The sequence below is a fragment of the Cygnus atratus genome, chromosome 1 (assembly GCF_013377495.2).
Source record: "Cygnus atratus isolate AKBS03 ecotype Queensland, Australia chromosome 1, CAtr_DNAZoo_HiC_assembly, whole genome shotgun sequence".
In the NCBI taxonomy this organism is placed as follows: Eukaryota; Metazoa; Chordata; class Aves; order Anseriformes; family Anatidae; genus Cygnus; species Cygnus atratus.
The window spans coordinates 86,412,474-86,425,940 of record NC_066362.1 but is presented as its reverse complement, the minus strand read 5'-3'; the positions used below and the strand labels follow the sequence as shown (position 1 = coordinate 86,425,940).

Here is a 13,467-nt window from a genome sequence, read left to right as displayed (position 1 = left end):
TGAAGGAATCCCCAAGCAGCCCCAGAAGCGAGCCCCTGCAGGAGATGCTGTGGGGTTTACCCAGGCAGCAAAGGCTCTGTGCGAGGCTTTCTTGCAGTGCCTGTGGCGTGACCTCGGTTATCTCCTTGCAGAGCTTGTGCTCGCTCTCTGTGCCCGGGCTCTACAAGTGGGGAAACGTCCTGTGCTGGCTGAGAGATCCGACCATGGAGCAGGTGCCCAGGGAGGCTGCGAGTATCTCTACCCTTAGAAGTGCCCTGACTCAGCTGGATGAGCTCCTGGGCAGCCTGGGCTGACGGACCCTGTTCAGAGAGGGGGGTTGGACCTCTGCTGGTCCCCTCCAAGCTCGTTTATGCTCTGACTCTCACTCAGGTTTCCAGCTCCTTCACAAGCAGACAGGGTTGGCCTCATACTGCCTGTGTTTTTACAAAGTGCTAAGGAACACTGCCACACTGATACAAACAGCCTTGTTTTGGTGATGTTTGTGGTCTTTCTGTGCAGATGCTGTAACAGTTCTTGGACTGACGGACCCCAGGCTCTGCTACATACTGGATGGATTCCTCTTCATTTACGCAGTCATCGTGACGGCCCTTTTTGTGAAAGCTAAGGTCAGTCTAACCAAACAGTGGCATATTTGGCTTTTGTGGTGTAAACATATTGGGCTGAGCTGGAAAATGGAGGTGGAGAAAGAAGCATATCTCTTAGAATAAGACATTTTGATTTTCCTTTTTTTTTTTTTTTTTTTTTTTTTTTCTTTTCCCCCTCTCCTTTTCTGGTGCCAGCCTGGGTAATTTGGGTGAGTTCTTTCTGAGGGTTCAGGAATGGAGGGGAAGTGTACACACTATGTAAGAGTATTTGATGCCACAATTATGGATGCAGTCAGAGATTCTGGATATGGTAGCTGGGAAATGGTTAGTCAAGAGCGATGTGGCTTTGCCACTGGAAATAGGGCAGAGGACATACAGAAAACTCAGGATATATAAATGCCAAACTCAGGAAGGAAGTATTAAAATGTCTCAAGAAGTCAAGACGTGTCTGATAGCACGAATGTGATGATGCAAATGATAGAACCTCAAGGACCACAGGAGAGGAGCTTGGGGATGGGATGGACATGCCCGATGGGCTGTTCCTATCCAGCGACTGGTGTGGCTGAGACAGGGTGATGCTGGGCTAGCACCCGACCTGCCCTGCAGCGGGATCATTTCTCAGGCCTGCAAAGCCAGTACCGACCTCAGAGGGAAGGATGTGTGGCGGAAATGGGCAGAACTCAGTGCTGGTGAAGGAGCAGCTCTTTTGTTGCCAGTATAAATCCTGAGCACGGGTGAAAACACTGATCTGGGACTGGAAGTCTTTCTGAGGCTGCTGGAGGGAAAAGCCACTCGGGCACACAGCGTGCGCACGGTGCCTGGCGGCAGGAGCTCCGCACCTTGCCCGTGGCGATGTTCAGGAGGGCTCAGCAAAGCTTCCACAGAACCAGAAGTGTGAACTTGGAGCAGTGAGCTGCTGCAGCAGCAGTGCTCTCACCCCCAGCTCATTCAGCCCCGGGCATGCTTGCTGCCCTGGTGCGTTCAGCTGTTTGCTGATACGGCGCGTAGCGTCGAGCTGTAGCAAAGTGAGCTGTTGCAGGAGGGAAGGAAGCAGAACGAGGGAGGAAAGCCACATCTGTGGTTACGCTGGGGTCTCTCAGTCAAAAGCAGCAGAGGCGTTGTAGCTGAAATGCCATCGTCATACAGCACCACAAGGCCGGTGGGGCATTTTCTGGGGAGGGCCCCATCTTGACCCAAACCCAGAACTTCTTATAAATCTTCCAAGCTGTGGAATCTCTCACCTCGCTTCCTGGCCCAAGGAGTTGTTTGTTGTGGCCTCTGCCAAGGGTACAACCTTGTTATGTTTTTTTTATTTATGGACTACGTGGCCGATGTGTGTGAACAGTTAGGCTCTGTTACAAGCAGCATGGGTTAGATGCTTGGTACGCTACTGGCCCTGCCAAGGGTTTAGTGAAAAGAGCGGCACTTTCATTGGAAAAGGTGTGGAGTAGGTAAACTGTAATTACTACAAAATTTGATTTAAAAAACTAAGTCTTCCAATAAGACTTCACACCAGTTCACTGTGCCCATCAGAATCCTGGGCTAATGTAAGTCTGCAGAGCTGTGAGCTGCTGTGACCTGCAAGTAAAACGGCCTGTCCTTCTGGGAGCAGCCTGGCATGCAGAGAGAAGTGCCAGTGCAGCAATGACCTCCATTGCCTGTAGCCCCATCAGTGCCGTGGGCTGGCTGGGTATGGGTTGCCCAGTTTCTGATGAAAGTAACTTGTAGGAGAGGAGGAACAAGGAAAGGTTGGATGTGGTGCTTAGGGACATGGTTTAGTGGGTGACATTGGTAGTAGGGTGATGGTTGGACCTGATGATCTTGGAGGTCTTTTCCAACCTTAATGATTTTGTGATCCTATGAACAAAAGGACTGAACGGAGCCGCTGTCTCTGCTCACGGTATGGTCTCTCTTCCAGCTTACCCAGGCTCAGGAACCACAGCAGCTGCCCGGCCAGGATGATGTGTACAATGTAAGTAACAACTGTTTTGTGTGTGTTTGTTTCCAAATCATTCTATCCAGACAGACCTTTTGGGGCACTTACATGTAGTGAATTGCCTATGGAGCTGAGAAACAGTGGATCAACCAGCTAACGAAAGCACTACGCCCAAGCAGGCAGCACAGCAGGTGTGAGGAGCAAAAATAAAACCAGACAAGGACGTAGCTCCTCTTGTCGCTTGTCTGGCTGGATGCTAGTTGTATGGGCTGTAGGTTCCTGATGTGATCCACCAACCTGGAGGTATACCAGGACCCCAGACAGTGTTGGAGGCTGCGCTGCGGTATGTAACGCCGACAGGAGCTGTGTGTGCAGACTGTTATGTATGATGTGCACACTCTGGTCTTCATGCCTGTTCCTCTGCGGGTGGTTGGGGCTCTCTGATCACCCTTCCTAAGGAATATGCCTTAGCAGCAGCTGGCGTTGCCACCACCAGTGTTTCTGGTGCTATTTGACGAGGGTTGAGGAGAAGGCAGACGCTCAGGACAGCTGCATTGCAGGCCTGGGCAACTGCAGCTCTTGTATCACCTGAAGCACGGGGACTGAGTCACCAGAGCCCTGCTGCCTCTGTCCCTGAGCTTTCCTGCTGCCCCACAGCACGAGAGCTGCTGTGTGAGGCCGAAATGGAGGCACACCCCATCTGCCATGCCCTTAATTGTAGCCAGCAATGGAAGGCTGTCCCTGCAGCGACAGAGGATGGAGACAAGATCCTGACTCTCGTTCTAGCTAAACAGCTCACTCATGGTAGCATTAAATGCTGGCTATGTGTCTGGTTGCCTTGATTTTGTTTTTTTCTCTCACGCTCTTGACCATAGCCACATCCTGTGATGAGTGCCACTGTTTAACTCTGTAATGTATGAAAACTAATGTTCTGTTTTCAGTTTAAAGTGTCACCTTTTCAATAGCACTGAATACTGGCTTACGTGCTCTGTGTACAGAAGAAATGTGCTATTCTGACCCAAAATCTCACCTTTGCCTTTTTGCAATAAGTAATTAAACTCTTATGTCTTCAGTTACCAGTGGGAGAGAAAGCATGGCAGTCAGAGTCTGTCTCTCTCACTCCCATTTTCAGCTCTGTTCTGCTTAGGAAAGGTTCTTGATGTAATGGCTTGCAGTTTTGTACTTCACAGACCACTCTTAGAGGCTTCCATAGCTTCATTGCAGACAATTTTGTTGACAGAAGGGCAAAAATTGAGGGGTAAAACCAATTTCCAGCTCACTTACAATACTCATGAAGTTGGACTTCAAGCTGGGCATACTTTCTTTTCTTGTGTTAAGTCAAGATCTGTTTTTTTATGATCTTAATGTCCATCACTGCTGCTTGCTTTCTTGTTTCAGAAACTGTCTCGTGGGCACAGAGATGAATATGATGTTCTGGGAGCAAAGCGAGGTGCAGACCCTGAGATGGGCGGGAGACATGAGGTAACTTCCTCCCACACATGCCCCTTAGTTCTTTTAATCTGGTTCCTTTCTTCTCACATCTAACCGCCGCTTAGGCACACCGGCGTTCAGCACCCACTTGCAAAGCACCAGTGCCCTCCTTGAGAGGGACTGGCACAACCTGTGTAGTAACGCAGGCAGCGTGACGGGGACAGCAGTAAAACCTCCCCTCTCCCTTTGATCTGTGCCCCTGGTGCCCCCATCACGTTGCTGAGAGCCTGCAGCCACCCAGACTGGAAGTGACACCCAGCCTGGGGCGGATGCGGAGCAGGCGAGGCGGGAGCCGGTGTTTCACGAGAGCACTCCACACGTGACGCCGCCAAACGAGTGCCAGCAACGTCGAGCAGCTGCCAAAACAACTGCTGCTGCTGCAGAGCCCGACAGCTTCAAAGGAAGAGGGAGGGGAACCCTTCTGCATCGGCACGTAGGGCTTGCCTGCAGGTGGCAGCTGTATCAAACAGAGAAGAGCTAAGTTTTTACCAATTAGTAAAGTCAATTTTCTGGAGAATATGTTGTCTTAACGGAGCCTTATGGGTGGAGGCAGGATGGGCTGTACTTGTCACTTGTTCACAGAGCTGTAGCCATGCCTTAGAGCAAATGCACAGGCACACATGAGCAACCTTCTTCCTTTCTTTTACAGCAGAGAAGAAAGAACCCCCAGGACACCCTCTACAGTGTGAGTAGAGAGAGCTAAGGGGTGGGGGTAGAGGGTGAGGATGGCTGAAAAGAGGAGTTTTTAATTCACAGAAGACTTTTTTCTCCCTGCCTTGTTTCAGCTTAGGTTCAATTTAACAGCTCCTTTCAAAGACATTCTTTTTTTCTCAAAATGCTTGAAAATTTCTGCCCCTTTCTCAGTGCCAAGAAAAAAAATGTGGGCTGCCAGGGCAGATGGAGAAAAGAATTTGTATCAACATACCTGCTGACTCCTTTGTTAACCATTAGTAGGGCTTAATTAACCAAGCTTTGTCCCATATGAATGATGATGCAGTATTTTATCTGTTTGTTCTCCACCCTCTCTGGCTGCTCTCTAACAAAGGGCAAATGCCAGTGCCGCTAAGAGCTGCTGCTTAGGAGCATCTTAATTTAATAGATTTAATGCTGGCTGAACGTGTTGGTCTGTGCGCCAAAGGACAGAAACATGGATACTCATGTCACACTCAGGGTCTTTCTGAGTGCTTGTTGAGAAATGAGTTCATTTCGAAGTCTGGCCTTCATCGTTACTGAATCAGGAGCTCTGATCACTGCTGGTTCTAAGAGCTGGGCACTGCTTCCCTGGATGGATGAAGAAAGAGCTCCTCTTAACCTTCACCCTGCCACATTACAGACTCCCCTTTTCCCTAGGCCTGAGAGGCACGTTTGGTTTTGCCTCCCGAGCAAATGTTGCTTAAAGATTTTCTTTGGAGAGCTTTGGTGTAGCATGCGGCACTAATGTTGATAAATGACTTGTTCTAGTGCAGGGTTATATTCATTTAAAAGTCTTGAGATGCCGTGGTGTTGCTAAGCAGATTTGATCGTGCATGGCTTATACTTCAAAGCGCATCAGTTGAGATCTGCCACTGTTCCTTCACTGGAAACGTGGAACTTCTGAACTGGGGTTGGGACAAGGCAAGGCAGCCCCACAAGTGCAGGAGTGGGGTGCAGGCAGCCGGGGGCTGGCTTGGCTTTTCCAGTAACACTGACTCTCTCCTCTTCTCTGCTTGCAGGCACTGCAGAAGGACAAGATGGGCGAGGCATACAGTGAAATTGGAAAGAAAGGAGACGTGAGTACTCTTGTCCTTTTTGTTGAAAGCTTGGGATGAGGCATTTTCACTGCTGCTCCCTTGCAGACTGGTAGGCCAGGCTGCTTGTAGCTGGTTGCGCAAGGAAGCTCCGGTGTTACACAGCACCTACAGAGGAGCACAGTTATCTATTTCCTGTAGCAACCAGCGTGTTAGATGCAGCAGTAAATTAGATATGTAACTACAGAGTTATAGCAGCCATGAAACAAGGTAGAGATTGGACAGTAAGGTTTGTGACCCTCAGTGTTAGAAGCACAGCCCATAGGCAAGCAGCAGTGTCCCTGAGCAGAATGAATAATATCAAGGGGAAACACTGCAACTTTTGACAGGAAAAATCTAAGTTACTGCAGTTATCCTCTAAAAGGAATGAGGAATATTTGAAGGAAATGCCTGACTTCAAGGGCCGCAAAGCTTGTGGCCCAGCAGCCCACATCAGTTGAGCACTTTCCTCCAGGGCAGCTCAGAGCTGGGGTTTCATGGTTTCTCCTATGGGCAACTGAAAGTGGTCTGCCTTACAACCACAAGTCAGAATGTGCAGGCACCTTCTTGCTCGTCTTCAGACAAGCAACTGGGGCAACATTCCCCTTCCCCCACATCCTTTCCTGAACTTTTATAAAGGAACACGTCTAAAGGTAGCAACGAAGGCATAGCTTTAGTTTAGTAGACAAAGTGCTTATGTTGAAAAGAAACTATCTTGGGATGCTGATTATGGCAAAATGAAAAATTGCTGTGACCTATACAGGTTATATTTTGAGTCAAAGTGTCTTATATATAACCTTTCATTTCCTGCTGAAAAGTGAAAAAGGGATTTCACAGGAAAGTTTACTATTGAAAAATGGAAAAGCAACGCTGACATTTAATCCCCTCCTTATTATTCTAAATTAATATGATTTGAATGATATGAATATATATCATAATTCCTTATGGAATTATATATATGTTCTTTATTATATATTTGAATATAACCATAATTCTATGATTCCATGAAATGCCCATCTGCCATATTCAAGCTCAGTTTGAGCTATGAGTTTATGAAGTCTCACCACGTTCTTGTTTAGGAACGTTTCTATTACTTGCAAGGTGGGGAGGGGAACAAAAAACTTGCCAAGATTGCACTTTGTTGGTGCGATCTGCTTGTACCATGACAGCCCCTGTACCTACTGTACTGAATCCACTGTGACTGGCCTCAGGCAGACTTACCTGTGCTTGCAATGAACTTCACCGCTCACAGAACATGTGACAGAGAATTTAATTTACTCCCCCTGCCTGTCCAAGAGAGGGCAGAGTTGCTCAGGCACCTGCTGATGTAGCAACAAAAAATACAGAGCCATTTCTTCCAGGTGTGCCCTCAGCTCATAGAACAACAGGTGTCTGTGGGAATGCTGCCAAATCTATGTACCTACAGCAAATCAAAGGAATAGCAGCGTTATAACAGGATGGCTGGAAAATATGTCAAACCTTGTTTCCCTTTTGTTTCTAGTCATCACCATTTTTACCGTCCACAGCCCTTGCAGCAAATGCTGACAGGCAGCATGTCTGGGCTGCTCCAGGCTAGAAGGTGCTTGCCAGCAAGTTTTCCCTCCTGCGCAGAGGCTGGTGACCTGGCCAAACGCAGCTGCCGACCCTCAGCGTAGCATGGGGACAGTCAGAGTTTTCCTTACTTTTGTGTAATAGGAAAAGCACCCATTAATCTGTGCTTGTTTTTCTTTCCCAAAGCATCAGAGACGGCGAGGGAAAGGGAACGATGCTGTTTACCAGGTAGGCAACACATCCAGCAGTTGCTCCCATCATCTATCTTCACAGCTTAATTGTAGCCTCCAGATACTAACCACACTGTTCACAATGCATGATGAGGCAGAGCTTTTGAAGCAGCTTTCTGAGGATATTTACTTAGGTTCAGAGCAAAGACCACACTGTTGTGACTTTATCAAAATTGGCTGCATGTTCTAAATACAACTGGCAGGAAAACTCATTTAGGAATACAGTCAGGAACCATCTCCACAGTCCTGCAGCTTGGAGAATCACCTTGGACTATGGCAGGTGATGCATATGGTCTGGGCTCTGAATTGCTTATTGCTTAAGTGGAAACCTTCAGGTTGCCAAACAGCTGTTGTAACTCCAAGTGTCAGTGGTTCAGCCCATCTCACTACAGCGTGCAGAGCACAAACTGATCAACCCTTAGTGCACTGGGGACATTGTGTTGCCCACACATAATGGAAGGCAAGGAGCCCACCATGACACCTTACTTGTGACACCATGCAAAATTGTTCCAAAATGCATTTCACATCCTGTAGAAGCCTGTACATTGCCACTGACATCACATTACAAAAATAAAACATTAAAAAAAAAGTCCTGATGCAGCACATGCCAGGGAGTTTTCCTGTTAAGGCAGTGCATTTGTAACTAGTGGTACCTTTCTTCAAAACCTGCTCTCCTGAGATAGTCACAGGTACTACTAAGATAAGGAGCACTATCTTATTGATGTACTCAACAAATATTCATCATATTTGTGAGCAGAGCTAAATATTAATAGCAGAGGCGGGAAGGGTAGCTAGAAGTTTTAAAAGCAATCACCATACCTCTTGCTATATCTTCAGTCTTGAGAGTCCCAGTTACCTTGGCTCTGGCAGCCTTTTGGGCTGACCTGTGGCTGCCCCATTTTTGACTGCTCCACTCTTGGAGCACTACGCGCACAGAGGCAGCAGGGATACACACGCGGAACTCGCACGCTTCGTAGCTGACTTACCAGCACCAGGAGCAGGCTGTCAGAAGATGGACTGCCGCAGCGCAGGAAGCGGGGTGATGGGATGCGTTCCTCAGGGTTCAGAGCCAGCTGAAGCCCCATGGCCAACTTACCCAGAGTTGCAGCTGCCCTTCCAAATTATTACAGAGAAGTCCTGAGAAAAACTTTCATGATTTGATGTCTGTTCATTTAGTTGGCAAAGTTCACTCTAGCAGCAGTTAGTTAGCACTTAGTAGTCAATAATGTGCAATTAAAACGTACTGTAAAGATCTGCATAACCTGTTAAAATGAGTTGCTGTAGTCAAACATTCATAACAGATACTTAGGATGCATCTTGCCTTTGGGTAAGAGATGGTCACTGACACCATACCAAGACAAGGGAAACACTCATGAATAAAAAAACCTCTGTGGGGAAAAGAAAAAAATCCAAACTATGCTACTGAGCCCCTGCCACCTTGTTCCTGACTAGGCAGTCATCTAGGGGGAACAAAACACTCACCTCACCTGTTTTTCTCTTTTTCAGGGGCTCAGTACAGCGACCAAGGACACCTATGATGCTCTCCAAATGCAGCCTTTGCCGCCCCGCTAAGCAGGGGTCACAGAGGGGATGGGCAAGAGTGAGAGATGCCCATATGCTCTGGGGGAGGAGATGAGTGAAGGCCTTTTTCATCCAAAACAAGCACCATGTATTTTCCTAGTGCAGCAATCTACTTTGGCTGGTGCACAGAGGGAGTATGTCTGGACTTGGTCAGTTCCTTCTCCCTTCCCTCTTGAATCATGCAACTGCAAGCTTTAGCTATTAAAATGTACATATCTGTAAAGTTTTTTTCCAATAATAGTAGCTATTAGGCTGATTTTTGTAAGATTTGTGTTGTAGGACCCTACCATACCTAATGCAGCTCTTTCTGTAGCTCTTACTTACCTTCCAGGGCTATCAAGTCATGTAATTGCAGTTTCAAGGCATTTAAAGACCCTTGTAAAGATAAGGCTGTAGTTATTTCCTACAGTATTTATCTTAAGAACATTTGACAATGGCCAGCTAAACTTTCTGCTTTAAATTTACCATTCAAAAACTGCTGCAGTGTACAATTTTTTTCTTTAACTGTGAAAAGTGACGCACTGTTACTGTAGTGAAGGACAGAGGCTCAGTGCCAGCTCTTCAGTATGAAGAAAATCAGTGCTACGCTCCCACAAAAAAAAAATCAGGTTGTGGCATCACCACTCATGCAGCACCTAGAGGTAAACAAGAGCCAGGTGACCTGTGAGCGATTTCTCAGAAGGCAGATGATACCCCTGCTGCAGTGAAAACAAGGAAGATGGACTCTGATTAAGAAAGCAATACTGGGAAAACCAGGAAACCTCACCCTACAGAATTCCATCTGGCTGGAGCATGCGTCTGCCTAACTCCTGCCCCTTCACATTCACAACACCTACAAACATCTCTGCAGAAGTCTCCCCTTGTAAGAATTTGTGCGCTGATGCTAATGTCAGAAAAACAAAACATGTCTGGGCAACAGATTCTCTGTACAAAAGCCAATGTAAATGCAGTTTTAAAACCAGTTGAAATCATCGGGTTACTTGTAAAAGATGCAGGTATCATTCCAAACTGGTAACAATTCAATAATGTAATGCATTTGTGATGAACTAATAAAGTTAGTGTCAAAGATCTGTGTGTGCGTGCATGCAGCGAACAGCTGCGGGAATGGTGTGAGCTCATTAGCTGACCCATTCAGGCTGCCTGCACCAAGTAGTAGCAGCAGCAGCACAGGCTCCAGGCAGGCTGCTGAGGATGGTGTTCCAACAGGAGCGTCTACACGCATCCTGGGAGGTGGTGGGAAGTCATGTTAGAAAAATGCTTTACGCCCAAGTATGAAAGCGACATTCACCTCTTGCTGCATCCTCAGTTTTGCCAGTGACTTACTTAAAAGACTGCGTGATGAATGCCTGTAAGCAACTCAGCAAGGAGAAAAATAGCCCTACAAAATAGAGGTTATTTTAACATAGGTCATCAGCCCAGGCAGAGGGAGCAGAGCTAAAGCAAAACTGGGGGAACAGGAGCTGCCTAGGTGGGCACTGCCTAGGTGAGGTTACACATCCACTTCTTACAAGACTAGGTTAGAAGTACGAAGACTTGCTGAAATTGCTGTAATATAAATTACAAGGCTGTGCCTAACTTCTTAAGCATTGAAACTGTATCTGCATTCAGTGCTTGTATCGCTTGAGTAATGTTTCAGAGACTGTAAATTAGTGCAAAAAAAAGAAAAAAAAAGTAAACATCACATGCCTGGCAATGAACGTCTCACAAAGAAGTTCTGAGATTCCTTACTGTTCTTTTTCTGCAGTGACAAGAAAAATCTAAGACAACTGAGCTGGTAAATTTGCTACTGCAAAGCACTCTTTCAGTACTCATTGTTCTTGCATCAAGAACAATGAGTACTGAAAATGTCTTTTTCTTGTTTTTTGTTTGTTTTTTTTTTTAAATCACTTTACCATATTTGCAAGAGTTAGAAGCCGAGAGTTTCAACAGTCTTAAAATGCCAACCACTCATCATAGGGGAATAAATTCTTAGGAAAAAAAAAAAACACCACCACCTTTATGCTCTTTTAAAGGGATCTTGATCTCAAAACACATCCAGCACTTGTTTTGGGGACACTCACCGCAGGTGTCAGCTGAGTCTTCTCTTTGCATTCAGGAAGCAACTGAAGCTGTTTTTCTTTTAGGAGAGAACTCGTAATACAGAAGTAGAAAACAGCTTCAAGCAGAGTGCAAAAAACCTGGACTCACCTACATCTTGACAAGACAGAGCGCATGAAAGACCAACCTCCTGGCCCAGTTTGGTGCACCGGGGGGAAGGGGAACTAGCCTTCCCTGACACATTTAAAAAACACGAACAAGTGCATACATGTTAAAACACTTGGAAAATGGTTTAATGATGTTTACAACAGAAATGAACTGTACAATTACAGTAAGTTTAATATATATAAAAAATTACAGCAGACAAATGCATCTACACAAAATCTACCTTTTCATTCTGATTTACTGTAATCTACACAATCTCTCAATGCCTACAGCTATCTGCAGGCAACCACTGGGAAAATAATAATAATAATAATAATAATAATAAAGGACATCTTTAAAGAGACAGCATTTCACCTTCCTCCTCACCCCTAGTGTGATCAGCAAGGTTTTGAAATGTGCGGGACTCTCACATTTCAGTCTCAAGAAAAGCTTGGGTTGCGTTTGGGTACGGGTGCTCCCACATGGCCCTCAATTTCAAGTGTTCTGCTGACCTGAAGGTACAAATGCAGTACATGAGGAAGGGCAACAGAAAAAACTCCAAGCTAGAGTAAGCAGGCGGTTGCACAGAGCAGTTACACAAGTAAGACTGAAAATGTCTTAGTTTGAAAAGAAGCGAAAAGGGACTGCCCAGACACTACAGTCATTCTCAAATCGTCTCTCTGAAAACTACTGCCAGATTTAGAGGAAAGGGCTTGTTCTTCGACTCCTGATTCTTCATACAGAGGGTTAGTTTTCAAACTAACGCGTTAAACATTTTTTTAAAAAACAAAATTTAAGCTACTTGCTCTTTGGCCCATCCCTTAAAAACACTGAAGAACCCTTTACTCTGAGAAAGAACCTCAGGTCCATGGGAAAATAATTAAAAGAATATGCTGTCTCTTTAAAAAGAAAGAAAGAATCCCAGTTGGGAGCGGCCGTCAGTGAAAATGCAATCCGAATTGGCGGTCTGGTGGAAATTCTTCATGGAATATTATGTACAGTTTAAAAACCCTTAGTTTTTTCTTTTATTATTTATGAACACCTAGGCAGTGAAAACTGTTATGTTAATACATACATAGACACACCCAAAACATACAAAAATACTATTATTTCAAACTACTAAGAATAGGACAAGTTCAGTTATCTCCATGCTATGACTTTAAGAGCATTACACTGAAACAAACAAGAATTTAAACGACAATTTTTTAATATCCCAGAAATATACCAAAATATACATCTAAGCTTTGGAATTACTGAGGTTAGACTAATGCAAGTGCTGGGTAATCGTACTTAATACACAAGTCTAAGGTTCTGCAGGAAAGAAATTATCTTTGGTATCTGCATCAGGCTAATAATATTAACATTTGGATTTTGCTTTGGGATAGAGCTTGTATGACCCTAGAACCAAACACCCCCCAATCAACTGAGATTAAAAAGATCCATGTAAAAAGTTCCTCCATTTGCAACCCCCCCAAAAAGTTAAAAAGTCACAGGCATCTACCTAGCATAAAAGGTTGAGAAATACAATGCATAGTTGCACAGTGGTGCTGCAAAAATAAAAGAAATCTAGAAAAAAGGAGCTAGAGGAGAAAACGAAAAGCTTCTTCTTCTTCTTTCAGGGATTTCTCACAACAGGACAGCCTCTTCCAAGCAGTGACGGGGGGAGGGGGGAAGCTCAGAAGTGCACCTCAGCGTGTATTAATCAACGTCACCCAGCCCCCAGAGGGTTAAAGCACCCAGCAGAGCAGCCAATCCTGCACCCAAGCCTTCAGCTCCTCAACCCACCTGCGAAGCCCCCTCCCAGCGAGGCTTCGGGAGGTGCCCCCCAGCGACCGGCCGGCCTCGCAGGTGGGCTTGGTGCTGAAGACGCCCTTTGTCTTTGGTTTGTTTGTTTGTTTTGAGTTTATACAATCATTAGGAAATCTTTGGTTTTGGCTGGAAATTTTAAAAGAACAAAACAAAACAAAGAAACCGCCCCCTCCCGACTTATAGCAGCCACCGTGACCTGACAAAGCTTCTCTCTCCCAGGGGGCAGGGGAACTACATTCAAATAAAGATGGAACGGGTTCAGGAGGCAGCTTCTGGCCAGGCTGGGCAGCGGGGAAGGGATACAGGATTGTCAAATAATAAAGAAGAAAATTAAATAT

The 13,467-nt window shown here is 45.8% G+C and overlaps 1 protein-coding gene across 1 annotated transcript; it reads left to right on the top strand.

Moving 5' to 3' along the window:
• Positions 1 to 203: 203 nt before the first annotated feature.
• CD247 (CD247 molecule) lies at positions 204 to 9,381 on the top strand. The gene is made up of 8 exons (XM_050710737.1): positions 204 to 231; positions 499 to 605; positions 2,503 to 2,556; positions 3,919 to 4,002; positions 4,661 to 4,696; positions 5,724 to 5,780; positions 7,515 to 7,556; positions 9,065 to 9,381. Exons 1-8 carry the CDS (start codon positions 204 to 206, stop codon positions 9,128 to 9,130), a joined length of 474 nt encoding a protein of 157 aa, XP_050566694.1. The 3' UTR covers positions 9,131 to 9,381.
• The last annotated feature ends 4,086 nt before the right edge of the window (positions 9,382 to 13,467 follow it).

Coding starts and splice junctions, on each gene's coding strand:
- CD247 (XM_050710737.1), top strand. CDS start 204: ATGGAGCAGGTGCCCAGGGAGGCTGCGA. Junction 4,003..4,660: donor AGATGGGCGGGAGACATGAG/GTAACTTCCTCC, acceptor TTTCTTTTACAG/CAGAGAAGAAAGAACCCCCA. Junction 4,697..5,723: donor CCCAGGACACCCTCTACAGT/GTGAGTAGAGAG, acceptor CTCTGCTTGCAG/GCACTGCAGAAGGACAAGAT.